At 45.3% G+C, this 20516-nt stretch overlaps 1 protein-coding gene across 7 annotated transcripts in view; it reads right to left on the reverse strand.

Annotated features, from left to right (window-relative positions):
* The window catches only part of ST7 (suppression of tumorigenicity 7), a 135124-nt gene that overhangs the window by 76884 nt on the left and 37724 nt on the right, over positions 1–20516 (reverse strand). The window contains exon 1 of one of the 7 annotated variants that reach the window (XM_048946766.1): positions 18269–19622. The exons of 5 other annotated variants lie outside the window; for them this stretch is intronic. In XM_048946766.1, coding sequence (XP_048802723.1) covers positions 18269–18290 — 22 coding nt within the window. In that variant the 5' untranslated portion in view covers positions 18291–19622. Of the gene's footprint in view, positions 1–3292; positions 4086–18268; positions 19623–20516 lie in introns of those variants that run through there. One more of the 7 variants, XM_048946776.1, reaches the window with a different exon arrangement.

Raw genomic sequence — 20516 nt, forward strand, 5'->3', positions numbered from 1 at the left:
GTCATTTTTCATCCTACATAGAGTATTTGTTTTTTCCATTAGATTCCATTAGATTGAGGGAACTGGGCTTGTTTAGCTTGGAAAAAAGAAGGCTACAGAGAGACTTATTGTGGCCTTCCACTACTTGAAGGGGGCATATAAAAAAGAGGGGGAACGGCTTTTTATGAGGGTGAATACTGATAGGACAAGGGGGAATGGTTTTAAACTGAGACAGGGGAGATTTAGGTTAGATATTAGGAGGGAGTTTTTCACACAGAGGGTGGTGATGCACTGAAACAGGCTTCCTAAGCAGGCTGTGGATGCCCCATCGCTGGAGGCATTCAAGGCCAGGCTGGATGTGGTTCTGGGCAGCCTGGTCTGGTGGTTGGTGACCCTGCACACAGCAGGGGGTTGAGATCATTGTGGTCCTTTTCAACCTAGGCCATCCTATGATTCTATTATTCCTTTTTCATAGTGCTATTACTTACTTCATTATGAATCCATTACTAAATTGGACAGCAAGAAAAGGGCACATCAAAACAAAGTATGCCAGAATTTTAAAGTAATTTCTACAGACATAAACCCAGATTTTCAAAAGCCCTTTCCTGAGATAAGCCATGCTTACTGGAATCCTGTCTTTATATTTTATCAGTATTATTCAGAAATTTTTTAGTAGCAGTCTATTAACATTTATTAATAATGAATGTCACTGTTTTGATTACAGGAATACAAGTGTCTACTTGGGATCGAACACATACAGATATCTTTCAGGGAACTGTCAGTGCTTTCCATGTTGCTGACACTACTTTTATCACCGAAAAGCCATAGGAACATGACTAGATATGGAAATTGATGTTCTTCCTGACAGGAGCTGGTCTTGTTCTTCTACACTGAGGAGGAGGAGTTATGCTTCGGTCCATGTAGGGTTGAGAGAGAATAATTTGTTTTGAACTGGGGGAAATGTATAATGAAGGAATCTAGATGTGCCAGTATATTAATAAATGACTCTGAATACCTACGTGGAAGGCACAGGCAGTTGCTGTTATTCCCCTTCTACCAGCATGAATTATAGACAGCAGCAACAGATGTTGCCAATAAGCTTAAAAGGAGAAACTGAAGTGGTAGGAATACGAATGCAGTGTCATATGGGAAAAAAAAAAAACCTGCAGGAGGAACACCTAAAAACACAGTGACTTTCTTTCCACAGAAGCCAGCCATATGACAGCAGTGCCTACCTCCTGCTGCAGTTAAATAGGTGGGTGCAAATGCTGTAACGGTACAAAGATCACAGAATATCCCACAAAGCCATAGAAGGAAGGAAACCAGTAGCATTGCTTAATAGTCTGCTTAATTTACAGTCAAGTCGACTGCCAAGCAACTGAGCTATAACAAGTCCCATATTTAGGGGAAGAAATGTTTGTCTTCTGTCTGTCCCTGCTTGTAAATGGCAAATGGAGGGAGCAGATAATTCAAGTACAGCATGTTCCAGCCTGTGCCCGAGCCACTGAGCAGCCAGGGTTAATGACTGCAACAGTTGACGTGGGCGCCTTGCCAGAGGCCGAGTTTATCATCATCACTGTGACTGACTTCTGTTCTCTACCGTTCAAAACAAAAGCAAAAACAAGAATACAACTGAACTAAAGAAAAGCAACCAAGGCCCCCAGTTACTTAGGAATCTGAGAAACCCACAATACTTAACGTGACTCAATTTCTTTAGGACTGCATCAACTGCAATCCTTTATGACAAAGAGCTGCCTAAGCACATGGATCCAAAGCTGTTTGAGATGAGGCAGTCTCTGAAGCACTGACACACCACACAGAAAGAATACCCCTGGAGTATTAGTATTACCAACTCTAGAAGCCTCATTTAGGCAACTTACCTGAGCCTTAAATGTCCCCTTCACGCCTTGCATTTTTCAGCCACCTACCATTAGAACTATCAACAGAAACGGCTTAGTAATGCAATCAAATATATACAGTGTGCTCATTTGGGAGTCCATCTTAAATCACTTAAGAAGACTCAAAATCTAATATTTATTTCTTCTGAATACAAGCAGATACTGAAGACTCTTCCCCACAAGAACCATCTTCTGAGCACAGTGCTCAAACTTAATGAAAGATATGGTTAGGGAAAATGACAGGAAAGAGAATATTTGGAGACTTTGGATAGTTGTGTCCCATCCCAGTGCATGCTGCTGCTGGAGGACAACAGTGTAGCAACAAACTCAGACGGAGGTCCCACAGGTGAGCAGGGTTAAATGACTCCAGCCTGGGCCATGAACATCTGTGATATTATTTCAAGGATGAATCTAGACAGTTGATCTCAGCACCCACAGTCCATAAGAGATGCCTTATTATCTGAATGCTCTGATAGATGTTTGTTATCTCAATAGTGACTTTTCAGAAAGCAACTAGTTTTTTTCAGAAGATAGGCTGTTTTCCACGGTTCAGCCCTCTGACACTGATGGTTTCCAGGATTCTGCCTACTGGCAACAAAATAAAATTTAAGGCATGATGAAAATCTGTACTCTAAATATACAAGCAGTACCTCAATTTTGACTGATTTCACTTTACTTGAGTGCCCAGATGAAGTACAGAGGAATAAAAGGAGTGAGAAAGCATTGCTGATATGTTGTAATGGCTGATTGATCTAAAACCATCAACCATTTTAAAATTCATTATTTTTGCAATTCACTGTTTTACTCCAACTTAATTAGTGACAAAAACACAATTTGCCTTCCATCTGAAACGGCACTGATAATCACAGTGGAATTCAACAATGAAAACTGCTCAATGTTATACTTTGTTAGGAATGAGAATACAGTACCTTTACTCAGGCAATGAATGCTTTTGAAGCCATTATTTTTACTTCCAAATTTACTAAATTTCGTATCTTTGACAAAGCTCATGTCAATGTATATCCTAGCATTAAAAAAGCTGACAACAGAAACCTCCAAACCTAACATCTAACTTCCTCACTGTTATAGGGAAGACGCAATATAAAAGGTGAGGTTTACCTTTTCAATCATATAAGCATACACAAGCTCTCATTCTACTACTCAGCAACAGCCACAAACTCAGATACAGAGTAGAAAAGTAGGGATATAAATGACTACAACATAAATTTCTGTAATTGCTTCAAGCCTGTGCTGCTCTGCCCTGGAGTGCAAGAGCCGCTGGAGCTCCAATAGGCATTTGCTGCCAAGCAGCCCCTGCAGCTTGCTCAAAGATGTAATCAGCGACAGGAATTGGAAGGAACGCTGCTTTGTGCAGAGATAAATTTGGATGAAACATGGGTGAAACTGTTCCTTACCTGTTAGAGATGACCTCTACCTGTCCACTCAAAGAACATCAAATCCTGCTGAGCAGAAAACAACACACCACCAGCAATAAATTAAAAACAAATAGATTCAAGGCAAAAATATGAGAGGCTCCTCCAGACCAAATAACTGAAGGCCATGTCACAGATAACAATAGCTATCTTTTCTGTTTGTCTGTCTGCCTCCCTTCTCCAGTAGGGCAGGCTTGTTTTAGCAGCTGACTTATTTCTAACCTTTTTAGGGATTCTATTTACAAAAATCTTTCAGTTTCAGAACTGATTTCTATCCACTTCCAAAACACTCAATAAAGATCTGTAAATTGAGGATGAATGCAGAACTTTTAGCTACCAGTTCCTCTTCATGCCAAAGACCTCTCCATAGCAGACTGAGCTCTCTCAAACTGCTCTGTTTACCAGAGGCTGAAACATGGCCTTACAGATTTACTGATTTAATTCAGTGTATCTTTCTATGCCCAGGCAGCCCTATCTGGCATGCTGTATGAGCTGTAGCAGACAGCAGGACACTGAGCTTCTTGCAGCTAAGCAGACAGAGCATATCAACTTCCAGAAAAAAACAAAGCAAAACAAAACAAAAAAACACAACCTAAGCTTCCAGAGACAATGTGAAACACTGACTGCCTGTCCAACCTTGGAAGTGATCATAAAATGCATGAAGCAGTGAAATGTTCAGTGACATTCAGAGAATCATAGAATGGTTTGGGTTGGAAGGGACCTTAGAGATCCCCCAGTTCCAAGTTCCCTTTCACAGGCAGAGACACCACGCACAAGACCATGTTGCCCCAGGGATGGGGTATCCCCAGCTTCTCTGGACAGCATGTGCCAAGGCCTCACCACCCTGGAGGTGAAGAACTTCTTCCTAATATCTAACCTAAACCACTTCTCATTTAGTTTAAAGCCATTATTCCTTGTTCCCAGCAAATTCCCTAATAAAGAGGTCCCCTCCATCTTTCCTGCAGGTGCCCTTTAGGTATTACTAGGCTGTAACGAGGTCTCCCCAGATCCTTCTCCTCTCCCAGCTGATAGAACACTCTCCTAACTCTCTCAGTTTGTATTTGTAGGAGAGGTGCTCCAGCCCTCTGATCATCCTTGTGGCTCTCCTTTGAATCCACTCTAACAGCTCCATGTCCTTCTAAATGCTGTGGGCCCCAGAGTCAAACTCAGCAAGCATCATCTTCAGAGTTGTGCAATTTGCTGGGAAAAATAGGGGAGAAAACGTAGGTAGCTCTGACAGTACGTTCCCAATATATATTCTGAAACACAAGATCTTCAGAGCAAAAGGGAAAGTACCCATCAGTAAAATCTCTGCGTGGCCAAACTGCTAATACTAAGTGGGTAAATAGGTTTGACTCAGAAATCTGAGTTCTGAACCAAAATGCCCATGAAGCAGCTGGAAACTGCAGAAGATCAAATCAGAAAGCAGAGACATTCAGCTATTTTCCCTTACTACAAGATGCTGACAGATCTATAATGAGCAATGAATTGAAAGGGATCTTACAGTAGACGCAGCTGAGAGGGGAGGCATTGCTAAGAAGTACATAAATGGATTTGCTGTACTAACTTGTTCATTAGAGAATGAGAAGGGGGAAAAAGGATGCAAATTAAATAGAAATGCCTCATATTGACAGGAGCTGAAAATAACACAGCAGCACATAGGGACTGGTACTCAGTTTTACTACTAGCATCAATACTGGATGGCTATCAGGATTAGGAGCAAGTCAGGCTAATGCAAAGCAGCAGCAGGCAGTTTCTCCTTTCCCCTATTGCTATTCCATCACAGTTCAGCTCCTTCCTGCTAACTACACTGTTTGCTCCCATCCCTCTATCAATTCATTTTGAAACGGCAGGCTGCACTGCTCTGTGCACAAGATTACAGATGGGGCTTGTGCCCGCTTTGTTACAGCACAGTATTGCAGAGGGAGCCATCTGGGAGGAAGAGCAAATGCTCGGCTTTCTAATTGGCGCTTTCAGTAAAATAGAGCACAGTCAGGATTGACAGACCTAGAGAAAACAACAAAAGCAGCCATCATGAAGTGAGCGAAGGAAAAAGGAGCCTGCCTACACGCCAGGCTCTGAAAAGATCTGGAAATAAATCAGATTTGTGACAACCCCCTGCACACTGGATAGTCGCTGGTATCACTGATTCTTCACCCCAATTCAAGCGACACTGCCTGATTTTCCCAGCTCAAGCAGGAGCAGGGGCACTGTCTTCATGGACATGATTAACTCTTGTTCCCACAGCAGGATAACAACATGTACTACAGCAAAACTATGATCATCTTCTCTTCTGGATATTAGAGTAAAAGGATACCAATGTCTTGATTGCAATTTCTAAAATTGCCTCATTTAACTAAAATCATTTCAGTAGCATTTCCAGATTCTCTTTTTCAGTTTTACAATTCAGAGATGTCTTCTGATTTCCTTATGGAAATTAACGAAGAGTGGGGAGGACTCCACCATCTAACCTATTCATATCCATCTCTCCTACTGCTTCTCTTCATATCATAGAATCACAGAATGATTTGGTTTGGAAGGGGCCTTTAAGACTGTCTAGTTCCAACTCCCTGCTATAGGCAGGGATACCTCCCACTAGACCAGGTTCCTCAAAGCTCCATCCAGCCTGGCCTTGAATGCTTCCAGAGAGGGAGCATTCACAACCTCTTTGGATGTGTTTCAGTGTCTCACTACCGTCACAGTAAAGAATTTCATCCTAATATCTAGTCTAAATTTGTCCTCTTCCAGTTTAAAACCATTTCCCCTCATCCTTTCACTACTTGCCCTTACAACAAATCCCTCCCTAGCTTTCCCCAGCTTTACTGGCAGGCCACTGTAAGGCTCCCCCAGAGCTTTCTCTTCTCCAGGCTGAAGAGCCCCAGTTCCCTCAGCCTGACTCCACAGAGGAGATGCTCCAGCCCTCTGATAATCCTCGAGGCCCTTCTCTGGCTCCTCTCCAACAGCTCCATGTCCTTCTAGTGTTTGGGGCTGAAGGCCAGGATGCAGTGCTCCAGGTGGGGTCTCACAAGAGCAGAGCAGAGGGGCAGAATCTCCTCCCTCTTCCTGCTGGTCACACTTCTCTTGATGCAACTCAGGATACAGTTGGCCCTTCTGCACACACTGCTGGCTGAAGCACACACTGCTGGCTCATGTTGAGTCTTTAATCAACCAATACTTTCAAGCCTACTCCTCGGGGCTGCTCTCAAGCCATTCTCTGCTCAACCTGTATCTGTGCTTGGGATTTCACTGACACAGGTGCAGAACCTTGCACTTGGACTTCATGGAGCTGATGAAGGCCCACCTCTCAAGGCTATCCAGGTCTCTCTGGACAACATCCCTTCCCTCTAGAGTGTGAACTGCACCTCTCAGCTTGGTACGTGCTGAGAGTGCACTCAATCCCACTGTCCATGTCATCTACAAAGATGTTAAACAGCACCAGCCTCAGCACTGACCCTTGAGGAACACCACTCGCCACTCGCCTCCACTTGGATGATACACTTGGACATTTACATATTTACATATAAAAAAAAATCACACATAATTTGAAAATTCCAGGATCTTCCATGTTATAAGACTTCCTTCTCTCCTCTAGCTCATCACACTTCCCAGATTTAGCTGCTCAAGAAATAAGTTGACCCAGCCTCCTCCTTCAAGATTCCAACTGTTCTTCAGTTTATTTCAACCTCCACAGATGAACCATCTAGCCAAAACCTGATTTTGCAACAGTTCACACAGTACACACCGTATTCTATTTCTGTTTTTGTAAAAATCTCAAAACTAGATGAAGTTTAATTGCTAGATCCAAACCAGAACATAGCTAGCAGGGCACTTGGTGTAAAGACAAGCTTTTATACCATCACAGTGCTTTTATACAAGCTTTTATACACCACAATGGCTTAAACGCTGAACTATTGCAGATAATGACGTCATAAATTTAAGAAGGCTTTGCCCACCTCATGCTCTCATTGCTAATGCTCAGCCACTGTGGATCAGTAAAACATACCCAGGCCTCCCTACAAGGAAGCATTCTAGGGAAGCATGGCCAAATTTATTGGCAGGGCAATTAAAAGCCTGTAGCCATTTTCTTGGTGTCTTCCAAAAATGTAGCATCGGCTTTGCAGAAACATCACCAAAGGGCTGATAGCACGACAACAACATCAAAGAAAACAAAGTCACTCCTTTGTTATGTTTGGAAACCGCAGCTCCTCTTTGGCAGAGGTGAACTTCAAACCCCTTATCAAAGTTCATTCTCATGCACATTAAGAAGCCTGAGGGAGGTGGCCGAGTCGCCATCCCTGGAGGCATACAAGGAACGTTTAATTGCTGTACAGAGGGACACGGTTTGGTGGAGCTATAGTGCTGGTAGGTGGACAGTTGGACTGGGTGATCTTGGAGCTCTTTTCCAATCTTGCTGAATCTATGATTACGACAAACAAAATGATATTTCAGGTTTCTGAAAGCTACAAAAAGTGTTATGATGGATATTAAAACAAAACCAAGAAATCACCTCATCACTTTTACACAAATATTACTTTAAAGCACTTTTTGACCTGTCTGAACTCATGTTTTTATGCAATGTATTTCACAGACATCCTATTTTCTAAGAAAGTTTACTACAATTAACCTTAAACTTGCATGTTGTTAACTCAGGGTAGTCCTACTTGAGAATTTCTGTAGTTTGGTTTTGTTTTTGTTTTATGCCAGCTTAATTAACCTTGTTTTTTAAAAATCACGATTTTATTTAAACCTGAGACAGGACATTTACAGATAAACCTTCTAAGGGATCACCTACAATTTCTGAGAAGGGTACTCACAGAAAAGGCTAATCTCATCAATCAGACTCAGATCTTAAGAGCCCCGAATAAAAGGTTTTGACATCTATTTGGGATAAGTCTTTCACTGCTCCGTACCAAATTGACATGGGTTCCCAAAGAGAAGGGGAACAGCTGCAAACGGACAATGCTGAGACTTGGCTGCAGTGACTCCTACCATATGCCAACTGCTGTTGTTGGCTTAGTTTTGGACATCAGACCAGCAATAACTGATGTGAAATCAATTAAAGAGGGGCAATCAGATAAAAGTTCAGTTCCCTTGGGCTCAGGTATGAGGCCCCTGGAAAAAGCAACTTTGTAAAGAAAAAGGAAGCTAACTCTACTTTTGCTCATAGCTCCAATCTCCTTGCAAAAGAATGAAAGCAAATCTAATGCTGGAAAACTAGATATGGTACCAGGGTACTGAATTTCCAGTTCCTGGAGGGAAGAAGTGAGAGTACAGCTTCATGGCAGCAACACAGGCTATACAGGGAGATGGCTTCAGACTCTTCCCTCACTTAGGAAGAAGCAGTCTTCTTAGCTTTGGTCACTCAGCCTGTTTTACAATGCTTTACAAGGCAGCTACAATTTTTACTCACAACAGTTTACAAAGTAATATACATGTATGCATATATATAAAATACATATATAAATAAAAACTTTCTGAACACCTCTGCCCACAGTTAGATTGTTCAGTGACGTGAAGAAAAGCTGAAGCAGCTGAGTTGTACAGCTTGGAGCAGAGAAGGCTCCAGGGAGACCTCACTGCAGCCTTCCAGTACCTCAAGGGGACTTACGAACAGTGAGTGAGACTGACATGGGCAGACAATGACAGGACGAGGGGGAGTGGTTTTAAATTAAAAGAGAGGAGATTTAGGTTAGATATTAGGAGGAAATTCTTTACTCAGAGGGCGGTGAGGCAGTGGCACAGCTGCCCATGGAAGCTGTGGATGCCCCATCCCTGGAGGCACTCAAGGCCAGGTTGGATGGAGCCCTGGGCAGCCTGAGCTGGTGAGTGGCAGCGCTGCTCATGGCATGGGGCTGGGGCTGGCTGGTCTTTAAGGTCCCTTTCAACTCAAGTCATTCTGTGAAAAAGCCACATCTTTCCTTCTAGTACAAATCCAATCAGAATTACAGTACAACTTGTCAGTGAACAGAAGGAGAATAGCTGAAAATGCAGATTTCTGAAATAATATTTTTCTGAAATAACTGAGAACGTGCATTTACTGTTAGACTGCAGACATGAGCTGCTGCAGGCCGTACCTCGCTGTGCAAGGACAGTGACTGCACTGACAGCCTGGATTACAGACGCACATCGCTTTGTTACCCCAGGGAGTGTGGATGTTTAAGGGAATACTATTGAGGATGGCAAGCCCCAACATGTGCCTTTTCTTTTTGCCCTTTTGCATGGTTCTGTGTGACTATTTATATGCACTTTATTTTATGCAAGAATTAACTGAACACTGCTAGAGACAAACAAGACAAAGCACAGCTAAACGCCAGACACGTAGCTCAAAACTCCTGCAGCCCAGGGCACTGATTTTGAATCTACAGCTTCATTCATCGCTGAAATGCAGCCAAGACCCACAGAGACTGTAAGTCATTAGCATAAATGCAATGCCCCAAAACAACCAACCTGATGTCTGTTCGCATCAGAACGGGTCACTGCAGGCTGTGATTCACAATGCCCACAGCAAGAACATCTTCTTTGGCATGCAGGTATATCCTAGCATAGCAATATGTATAAATACTTATGTACAACATAATACAGTATATAAATACGTATAGCCACTGAGATAGCTCCTGGGCAGGTAATTAAATCTCCTGATCATTGCAGCTATTGCACCCCCACAGGCAGGGCAACATGCACTTAGTCCCACTACAGCATGGCAAATGATATTAAAGATGATGCTACAGAATCACAGAATTATGTGGGTTGGAAGGGACCTCCTGAGATTACCTAGTCCAAATCCCTGCTACAGCAGGTTCCCTACAGCAGAGTGCACAGAAAAGCATCCAGGTGGATTCTGAATATCTTCAGAGAAAGAGACTCCAGAGCTTCTCTTCTGGGCAGCCTGTGCCAGTGCTCTGTCACCCACACAGCAAAAGAGTTCTTTCTCATGTTCAGATGGAACTCCCGTGTTCCAGTTTGCATCTGTTGCCCCTTGTGCTGTCACTATGCACCACTAAAAAGAGCCTGACCCCATCTACTTGATTCCTGCCCTTCAGATATGTTTGAGTTCCCCTCAGTATTCTCCAAGCTGGACAGTCCCAGGTCTCTCATCCTTTCCTCACAAGGGAAGTTCTCCAGGCCCCTTATCATCTTTGTGGCCCTCTGCTGGATTCTAGTTCCCCGTCTTTCATGAACTGGGGAGCCTAGAACTGGGCACAGTACTCCAGATGTGGCCCCATCACAGCGTAGTAGAGGGGAAGGATCACCTCCCTCAACCTGCTAACCGTGCTCTTTTTAATGCACACAGCACAAGGGCACACTGCTGGCTCACGGCCAACCTGTCGTCCTTCAGGACATCCAGATCCTTCTCTGCAGTGTTCCCATTCAGTAGCAGCTCCTTTCATCTCCTAAAACTGTACTGCTGCACGTGGTTATGTCTCCTCTGGTGTAGAACTCTGCAATTGCCCTTGTTGAACCTCATCATTTTTCTCTCTGCCCAACTTCCCAGCCTCTCCAGGTCTCACTGAGTGGCAGCACAGCCTTCTGGCATGGCAGCCACTCCTCCCAGCCTTGTACTACCATCAAATTTGCTGAGGATGCATGCTATTCTATCCCTTCACACCTATGTCTTATCTTACATGCTTGAGGATTCCTTTATCCTGGTGCTGTCTCCTTGTACTGTCATTACACTCTAGCTGAGGCCCGAGGCCTCAGAATGAACTCACTGGTAAGTCAGGAGTATGCTCCCAGTTTTACGGTCACAGAAACCACATTTCTGCTCTGTTAAAAAGGACACTATATTCCCCTATTTCCCTCATATAATCTGAATGCATGAAGTCTCTCAGTGTATGGGAGGTTTCCTGAGGGAACTTCCACTCCTGAATGAGAGCCCTGCAGCTCAGATCTTGCTGCTTTTTATCTGGCTGCTTATTTCCACCACTTGGAGCTTTTTTCCATCCATCTGCAGAGGCAGACTGATTATCACGCTCTGTTCATAATAATAACAGCTTATCTGCAGTTATCACTGTGGACCACGCAAGCAGAGAATAACCAGGCTGATACATGCTGTTGAGCTACAGGAACACTTCCTCCAGCTTAGTTAACCCTCTCACAGACTTTGCATTCCAGCAGCCGCCTATGAAATTTCCAGGCCATTTTAGATGAAATGCTTGGTTTCTTTCTAGATGACAAAGCACTGTATAGGATCTTCACACAAGTTTCTTTACCAGATAATTCTGCATTTCTGATGTAGTGTATTCCCTCTGATTATTTAAATCGAAGCATGAAAGCATTTTATCAGCAGATGGATAATTTGAGTTGGGTTATTGCATCTACGCAAACACAGCAGCATGGTTTGCTACCACTGAGAAGTCTGGGATGCCTTGCTGGAGCCTGCAATGAAGGCAGCGTCCAGGAGAAAAGGTTAGTGAGGACATCAGCTTCCACAGTCAGCTCTTGTGAATGATAAATACACCTTTTTAGCATGTTTCAGTATTGCTAACAATAACACTTACTTGTATTTTAATTTATGACCAGTGATTCATACACTTCAGGTTCTGCTTGGGATGCTGCTGTCTGCTTATGGTAGTTTTCCCTGATCTTGCAGCAGTGCTCTTACAGGTGGAGTCAGCTGCCATTTTCTGTGTTCCACAGAGCTGCAATGTACGTGTCATAATTCACTTTCCAGTTATGATCTCAAAATAAGGTCCCTTGCTATTTTCTAAAATGCAGAGAACATACAAAGCAAAAAATATGCAATCTCCTTTTCCTACTACCATCATCCAGGAACTTTAAAGCATGCGAGTGAGTACATTTTCTTTTTGCTGCACTTTCATAAGTACAACTCATCAACATCAAGAACACAACCTCTTAAAATTCCTTGATGCACCACAAGATGGGCTCTTCCACAGTCAGGTGAGTGCAGCAGGAAAGGCACACTCACAGCAGCTTTCCAAGACTCAGTTCTAGCAGCAACATGGAAGCCAGCATTTGCTGGTGTGATGACAGACATGAAATCACATTCTCACTGTATGTGCAAAATCATTGGGCTAATGAGTAGCATGCTAAAGATGAGAGGCAAAAGGAGATGGACAATCTTTATATTGTCATCTTCAAAACCTCCCAGAGCATCTTAGGCTACAGACCTTCTGAGTACAAATTACATTCTTTCAGAGCTCATTCACATCACCCTCATCCCTTCCCTGCCTGGTCAATTCTTCAGAAAAGCTATTTAAGAACTATACAAATGTGGAAAGTCCCCACTACAGCTACATATTTCTCACAAAAGCTTGCCAGTTTTGTACATTTTCATTCTGAGCTCCTGCTTCTGGCTCAACCACTGTCTGTCTGAGGGCCACTTCCACATCCTTCACTTGCCTGCACCGAGGAAAGACCTTCTCAGCCACCATATTTCTTGAAGGAAGTCATACACAAGAGACTTTAATTTTGCATCACTGCCCAAGAGTCTCACAAGAATTTCCCTTCTGATTTCCATGTACTGTTTGAAATACTCGTTTTAACTCAAGATGCCAATTCAAAATGAAATCCACAAACAGCTTTAGGAACTCCTAAAGTAGTTTCCATACAATGCTGAAAGCAGTGGCAAATTTCTTGGCCTAGGCAGAATGTAGGTCCACGCAGAATCCTGGTTTCTGAGCATCATAATTTGATCTCTTAGCATAGGCTTCTCGTTGGCCAAACATAACACAGACAGCCAATTTTCCACTGAGCTACACTGGATGTTTTCTGGATGTTTTTCTCTGTAGTTTTACATCTTTATTCCCTATTACAGATGTCCTATCCTTTATAACAGTGAACATAATGGCATTTCTAAGCCTCTTTCAGTCCTTGCTGTAGATAGCTACCTTCATATGCAAGGGTCTAAATACTGGTGTTTTAACAGTGTTTTAACAAACAGGAAATATATATGTTGATCCTGAAACTTGGAATACTCCATCTCCACGAATTTACAGTGCTCTTTTCTTCTTTGCACTTCATAGACCTCCCCTGGTGCTTCAGTGATCAGCAGGCGATTCTAGCTCAGATGGAAACAAAAGGCTTAGACTGTTCTGCAGATAAGTTTTTAGAGTGGCACTGACATTAGTTACCCCCAGAATCACCTCAAACCCCAGTGCTTCTACCCTGGCTCATAGCAGTCCCCACTACACGTACTGCACTTCCTATCTGGGTCACGTGGTCCAAAGGGACTCTAATAGCCTTTCAACTGTCCTTGGGCTTAAAGATTTATCCTTATTTCTGGTTCTGTAAATCAAACTGGTCACAGCTGAAGCTCATTTTGATCTCCCATCATTTTGCAAACATGTGGATGGATTGAGATGGTATAATATCTATATAATACATCCATGGAGATGGATGTGACCTGGAGATCAGTCCTGCTCAGAAGGAGGTGCTGGCCCCTCCAACAAAAATTATTCTGTGATTTCTATATTTAATCTAAAAGAACTCTTATCGCTTTTAGCCAGTCATGGGCCTCGCTGCTGACCATAGCTTAGGATTTTAGCTACAGCAAGGATCAACTGTAATGAGACAGTATGGGGGGAAGAAAGATGGTACTCCATTCACTGCCTGCACTTTCAGATCTCCTGCCAGTTCCAGAAACTCACCTATGGACACAACTACAGCACAGGTTAGAATCACATGCAGAACCTTCTATCAGATATTAGCGAACTCAAAACTAATGAGTTTTGACACAAAAGCTGATTCAGGGCTACAAGAACCAGAAGGTCTCAGATTGTCAAATGAGTGTGTCAAATCTAGCCTCCAACATGTGTCCATTCACGCCAGCAACTCACACTTAAACTTCTCAACCAGCTGCATGCTTGGAAACAGCTCAACACAGTGAATTCGCACTGGCACTGTTGGAGGAGAAAGCTGAACTGAGCTTCCAGCCCTCCTGAGCGAACACACAGCCAAGTGCTTCAAGACAGCACCTTGGGCAGCTAATGAAGTAACACAGCAATGGAGTTTACATAAACTACAGACCTCTTATCTCAGGACCATTATTTTTTAAAAAGCCTTTATTAAAAGAAAATAGTGACAATTCACTAAGTATTTAAAATCCCTTGTAAAGCAGAAGGGGAGACTGCGTTTCCCTCCAAATATCTTGAACTCTCACCGTCGAATTTGTCAAGTTTATTACAACTTTTACAATCTCAATCCCTTTCATAATCCAGGTTTACTCTGGTATTTGAAGCTGCTGTAGCTAAGCCATTCTCTTTGACCTGATTCTGCAGCGTTTCCACAGCCCTGACTGATGGGAGATCAAGACAAGCTCCCCTGGCTGGGGAGCAGCCAGAATCTCAACAATCAAATCTTTTTGTTTGAATTGATAAATTTCTGTAGCCTCTCTTCTACATAAAATTGCCTAAGAAACCAGTGCAACATCCCTGTGAACTTACTGCTGTGTTGTTGGCAATTCAGGATGGCAATGGGCTATTTGTGTTTAAAAACAGAGCCTTTTGGTGACCTGCTGGTTTGGTGGAGCTCACCCTCCCCAGGGCCACTGCCCCAGCAGAGTTTCAACAGCTCCATGGTCCCACCTTCCTTTGGACCACTGCACATCTGACCTCCCAACAAAGCAGCCTGAGGAGCTAACATGGTCACAGCTGACTAACTGAAGCAGTGGTTGATTCTGGCTGGTTCTCCTGAGGACTGGGATGGTGAAAGGAGGCAGGTACTCTGGCCCAGGACAGCAGCACCCATGCCCATCACACTGTACAGCTTTGGAGCAGGGTCCCAGGCACTCTATCGCTAATGAACTGAAGACTTCAGCTTCGTTCTAGTACTTGGGCATCCACTTCATAGAGTGCCTCTTTTAAGGTAAAAGAAATTGTTCTCAATAACCAGCACTACGGTTTCTCACTTCTCCATTCCTAACTGCTGCTCTTATGCAGTTTTACAAGACCCTCCTCATGCTATAAAATCAATTATCTTGGTGCAACCTTTTCCATTTAATGCATTCTGGCTGGGAGTTTGGAAAAAAAAATATAGCCCAGGAACAATAACACTGAAGCAGAATAACACAGAGCAGCAAAGATTATAAGCGGGCAGGGCATCCCTTTCCACACAGAATGGCTGAGGTTGGTGGCCCAACACCTGCTCCAACAGGGATGCCCAGAACAGGTTGCCCAGAACCATGACCAGGAGGCTTTAAACATCTCCAAGGGGATTGCACAGCCTCTGGGCAACCTGTGCTAGTGCTCTACCACCTGTAGCACCACACCAAAGTGCTTCTTCCAGGTGTTCAGAGGGAACCAGGCTGTGCCTGCTGCCTCCTGCCTGGCACAGGGCATCACTGACAAGAGTCTGGCTCGCACAGAACCAGCTCTCTCAGCTTCATCTCTGGAGATGCTCCAAGTCCCTTCCTCATCTTAGTGGCCATTCCATGGATTCTTTCCAGTATGTCCACTCCAGCCTTCAGCTGCCCATTTCCCCAAGGACAGCAGCCCCACACACCAGCCTTCCTCTTCGTAAGCTGTATGAGCTCCGAACCACAGCCTGCCCCATTCCTTTACATCGCACCGAGAGCTCCAGCTGAGCCACATCACCCCAGCCTCTCCCAGCTGCTGTGCCTGACACCGTGCTGCGTGGAAGAGGTCAGGACAAAAGCACCAAGGATGAACGATTTCCAGCACACGTGTTCCCCGTGGGGATGACAAAGAGGGCACGTGACTGATGGAAAGCACTGAGCATGGCCGCACGGGAGCTGCCGCGCTGCAGCCCAGCTCCCTGCAGACAGCTCTGCGTTGCCCTTTCCCAGCTCGCAGCGTGCCGCAGGGCTGGCATCTGCTAGCACAGTGCATCTCAGCTCCCCGCCACACCACCGTGCCCCATGTTTGTCTTTCCCAGCACCCAGGCAGTGATAAGCACGGCTGCGCTTTCACACTGCCCTTCTCGTGCTGTCAGAAGGAAAAAGCAAAAGCAGAACTGTGGAGTGTTTGACATTTGAAGTATCTGTGTCACTGAGAGACAGAATTCCTAATCAATTCCTAAATACTATATGTAAGCGAGCAGCATGAACAAACTGCAATCTGCTCGTTTTATGCTCTTTGAACAGCTGTGGAAACAGCTCCTGTAGGATTTTAAAGGAACAGAGAAAGCTGAATTTTATGAATTCATTTTAGCACCGTGAAAGTCTGCCTGGTGGACCCAGCACCATTCTGGCAGGACTGAAATATTAAGAACCAGATGGCTGCACTGATCATCCGGCAACGGGAACATGAAGGCAGGAGCAGAGGGAAGGCTAAAAAACCCTCAGTTTGACTCCACTTCGATCAGAAGAATTGCCATTCAATTTCCTTTCTCTGAACCCACCGGTTCCTGGACCAAGCAGCAGTGGTCAGGGCACTGCCAGTAGCACAGAGCCCCTCCGGTGCCAGGTCCCGGCTCCGTGCCCCAGCTGAGTACAGAGGTACATTTGGACAAGGGCAGGGCACAGTCTGGGTCAGATCTTCCGCAACTGCTTGCACTGCACTGTACCTGAGGTGAATGAACACTGTTGGACCACCCCCAGGAAGCTGACAGTGACTGTAAAAGCTCCCATCACCTAAATCTATATACATGGGAGCCATGGAAACAGGCAGTTAGCACGCTGGTGGCTGCATCCAGATGTGTCAGGCAAACCATTTAATGGTGCACGTCATAAAACAAGAGAGCAGCATGGAAATGAACACCCAGTACTCTTGACTTCCCAAGTTTGCAGCATGTGCTGCCTGCAGGAGGGCAGGTGCAGGACTGGCTGTACTTCACCGCACACTCACATGCAGTGTGCACAGGCACACACCTCCCCATACACACAGCCTGTGTTCTATCAATACAGCCACAACATCAACAGGCGCAGCCACAGCAGTGGGCATTTCTGCTCGCGCTCCATCTACCAAGAGCTTCAAGCATGTTTAGTGCAACCCATGAAAAACCATTCTAAAGCAGATAGGAACTAGGCACAGGTTTTTCTGCCCGACAGTGGCCGGGCTCAGTATGGCAGAGGGAGCAGCCGCCCATCCCCAGCCCAGCCTCACACCAGGAGTGGGTCCCCAGGGCTCCCCACGCTCTCACGGCTGCCTGGCAGCAGCTGAGCTGCAGAGCAGCCCCAGCCCAGCAGTGTGGGGATGCAGCACCACCGCCTGCAGGGAGATGCTCTGCTTCATGCCAGGGTCGGTTTGCAATGCACAGTGTTATTTGGGCATGAAGTACAGTGCCGCATTTTTCAGCCTGTGGATAATCACAGATAAGACAGGTCCCCCCCACTGCTGCACCAGCACCACTTCCACCCAAACCCTGGGCTGCATCCATGGCCAGCTTTGCAGGGAGCCAACTGCTCCCACTGAAGAAAAGCTCCTTGTTTTCCAAGGCATGTGTCTGTGTTGCTGATACATGGCATGCTCAGCTACGATTTTCCAGCACAGAGATCAGGAAAAAAAGACAACAAAAAAACAAATAAGCAAAGCCATTCTTTTGGATTTTTCACCCATTTAGCCATTTAGAACCACTTCTAGTATTTAGCATTCCACTCAACTGATTTAATTCTGGATTCTCCAGACACAGGAAGGATCCCAAGACAGCCTTCCTGCTCCCAGAAACAGAACCAAAGCCAACGAGACCATCTTTTCTGTCAGATTAAGCCATCCCTCCCATCTTCAGCCCATCTCATGCTGCTGCAATCTCAACCCCTCAATGTACCATCCGTGCAGCGCGTTCACCAGAGCACTCACAACCAAGGACCATCAGATGAGCTTATCAATTAGGACGAGCTTATCAATTAGCACTTTCAAGGAGGCTGCCTTTCCCCCTCGGTGCTCTGGCAGCCCGCAGCCGGGATGCAGCCACACGGAGGGGATGCCACCCTCCTGCATCCCCCGTCCCTTTGTAAGCAGGCTGGCACCGCGGCGCACAGCAAACAATACCACCGGCCCTGAGCAAACAGAAAGAGGACGCAAGCAGGATGCGTTTACTTACATGACGATTCAGTGCCAAACATGGCTGGCCCCAGATGCTGCTATTTTAAAAAGGAGAGAAGAAAGAGTGGAAGACAGAGGGAGTGTATGAGAGCAGGGATGAGACCGCTACACAGCAGGGGTCATGAAGGCAGACAATGCAGTCCGAGCTATCCAAGCTGCCAGACCCTCCTTTCCTCTCTCCTCCTCTCCCCTCCTCTGCTCCACGCTGCAGATAGCTCTACGTGCCCCCAGAGCGAAGGTCCTTCTTCGGGCAGCCGAAGGCAGGAGCCTCTGTGTTAAATCCAAGAGATAAGGGAAGGCCGGCGTCGCTCCCGCGAGAGCGGCAGGCAGAGATAGGTAGCGGACACCAGATACTGCAATCCCCAGCCCTGCGCTCGGTAAGACAATAGCATAGCTCATGCATGCACTGGATGACGTCAGGACACTGCAAAGACTGACTGCTGCTAACCAGAGGCTCGGAGGGGGCTCGGATGGAGCGCAGCAATTCAGATGGGGATTCCTTTGTCACCAAATACAAAAGACAAAGAAGCAGACGCCTATCTGCTTCCCCGATGATCAGCCCCCCGACCTGCGCCTTTAACTCTAACTGAAATATCTGCTATCAATTCACACTTCTCTGCTCAGCTGCATGAGATGCAAAGTGCTTCTTTGCAAACACATCATGCAGAGCAAATTCTGGGGACAACTGTCCAAGTAAATGCCATTTATGGCATTTTCAATATACAATAATCACAAATTGCCATTGCTAATGCTCTTCATTATCTTTCCTTCAAAGAGAAATGAAAACCCTGAGCCAATCTACACTTCAAAAACCCTCTTCACGTGGCACTAGCCAGCTATCTCATTTACTTAAACCTATTGTCAAAACACAGTGTAGCAGTGCTCTAACCATAGTGAATAAATTACACGAAAAGAAGAAAAAACCCCAAATCACACTGCTATCAGCGATAAAAAAGCATCCTAGCAACCAAAGAACTATTTTACTTTTTTCTTTATTCCTTTAAGCCATTCAGATTTTGTGTTTCTTAGCCTCTGCAAGTGTCTTTTTTTGGTATATTTTTTTAATATTGAGCATATTTTTTCTGATATTCAGTAATTTCAAAATGTTAAACTGTAGAAACAAAGGCTTCAGCTGACTCCTTCCAGTCCCACTGCAGACAAAAGGCACTTCCATGCCTTGCACTGGCAGGAGCAGCAAAGCAGTAAGCTGATGTGCAGAAGCTTGCAGATACCAGGGGTCGTCTCTGAGCACGGGAGTCCAGATGGGGCACAATGAGGAGTTCTTAATGAGTCTCACTGAGCAAGTACATGCAGCTACAACCACGGCAAAGACAGAAAAGTGCTGCAGTGGCCAACATGAAATAGGAAATAGATGCAAGTCCATTAAGCAAAGCACTTAAAGAAAGGCTACCCCTGTTTCTGATCTTTTGCAGTTTACTCGTTACCAAATGCTCCCACTGCTCTGTTTGCCAGGGGTTTTTGTGCTCTTTGCAGAATGCACCATGTCACTGTGGTAAGCAGGCAGGGAGAATGGGTAACAGCTAACCCTGGAGGCACCTTCCATTGGAACATCTCAACACATTCAAGTCGCCGAGGAACTGCTAGTCATCGGCAGACACCGCTGCCCTAAGAGCACACTGGAAAACAATGCACAGGTCAGAACCACAGGAGCTCACTGGCACCTTTCTGCTCTCAAGGAAGGGCAGAGTGGGCCCAGTGCCCAGTAACGGCTGTGTGCTCCTCCCTACAGCCCTGGGCCATGAGCGGTGCAAGCAAGGAGAACAAGAAGCTCTACCAAGCCCCATCTCCTTGCTGTATTTGTACAAAGGGTCGGGGACAAGGTGCTCTGAGCTCTTCTCATGGTTACCTCTGCTGGCACAGACTGCTCCTTGGCTGTTTCTCCACTCAGCTCCTCAAACAGCCTCTGTGTGTGCAGCACACACCCCAAGAACACTTAGTCCTACCAGGCTTCTGGAAGCACTTAACTGGAACAGAGCGATGGGAGAGGCTATACCCTGGGGTGAGACATCATCTCATAACACTGTGCAACGGGCAACTCTCCATCTCCCCACTGACAGATGGACACCTGAGCATGGTGACTCAGATCAACCCTCAGGCAATGACTAACCAGATGTCTTCAATCTGTTCTTAAACACCTGAAGTAATGACCTGGCACTTGAAGTAATGACCTGGCTGCTGAATCGCAATTAACATTTCCAGACATAGTGTGGGTGCTCAGCACCATT

Source organism: Lagopus muta, chromosome 1 (genome assembly GCF_023343835.1).
Source record: "Lagopus muta isolate bLagMut1 chromosome 1, bLagMut1 primary, whole genome shotgun sequence".
Taxonomy (NCBI): Eukaryota; Metazoa; Chordata; class Aves; order Galliformes; family Phasianidae; genus Lagopus; species Lagopus muta.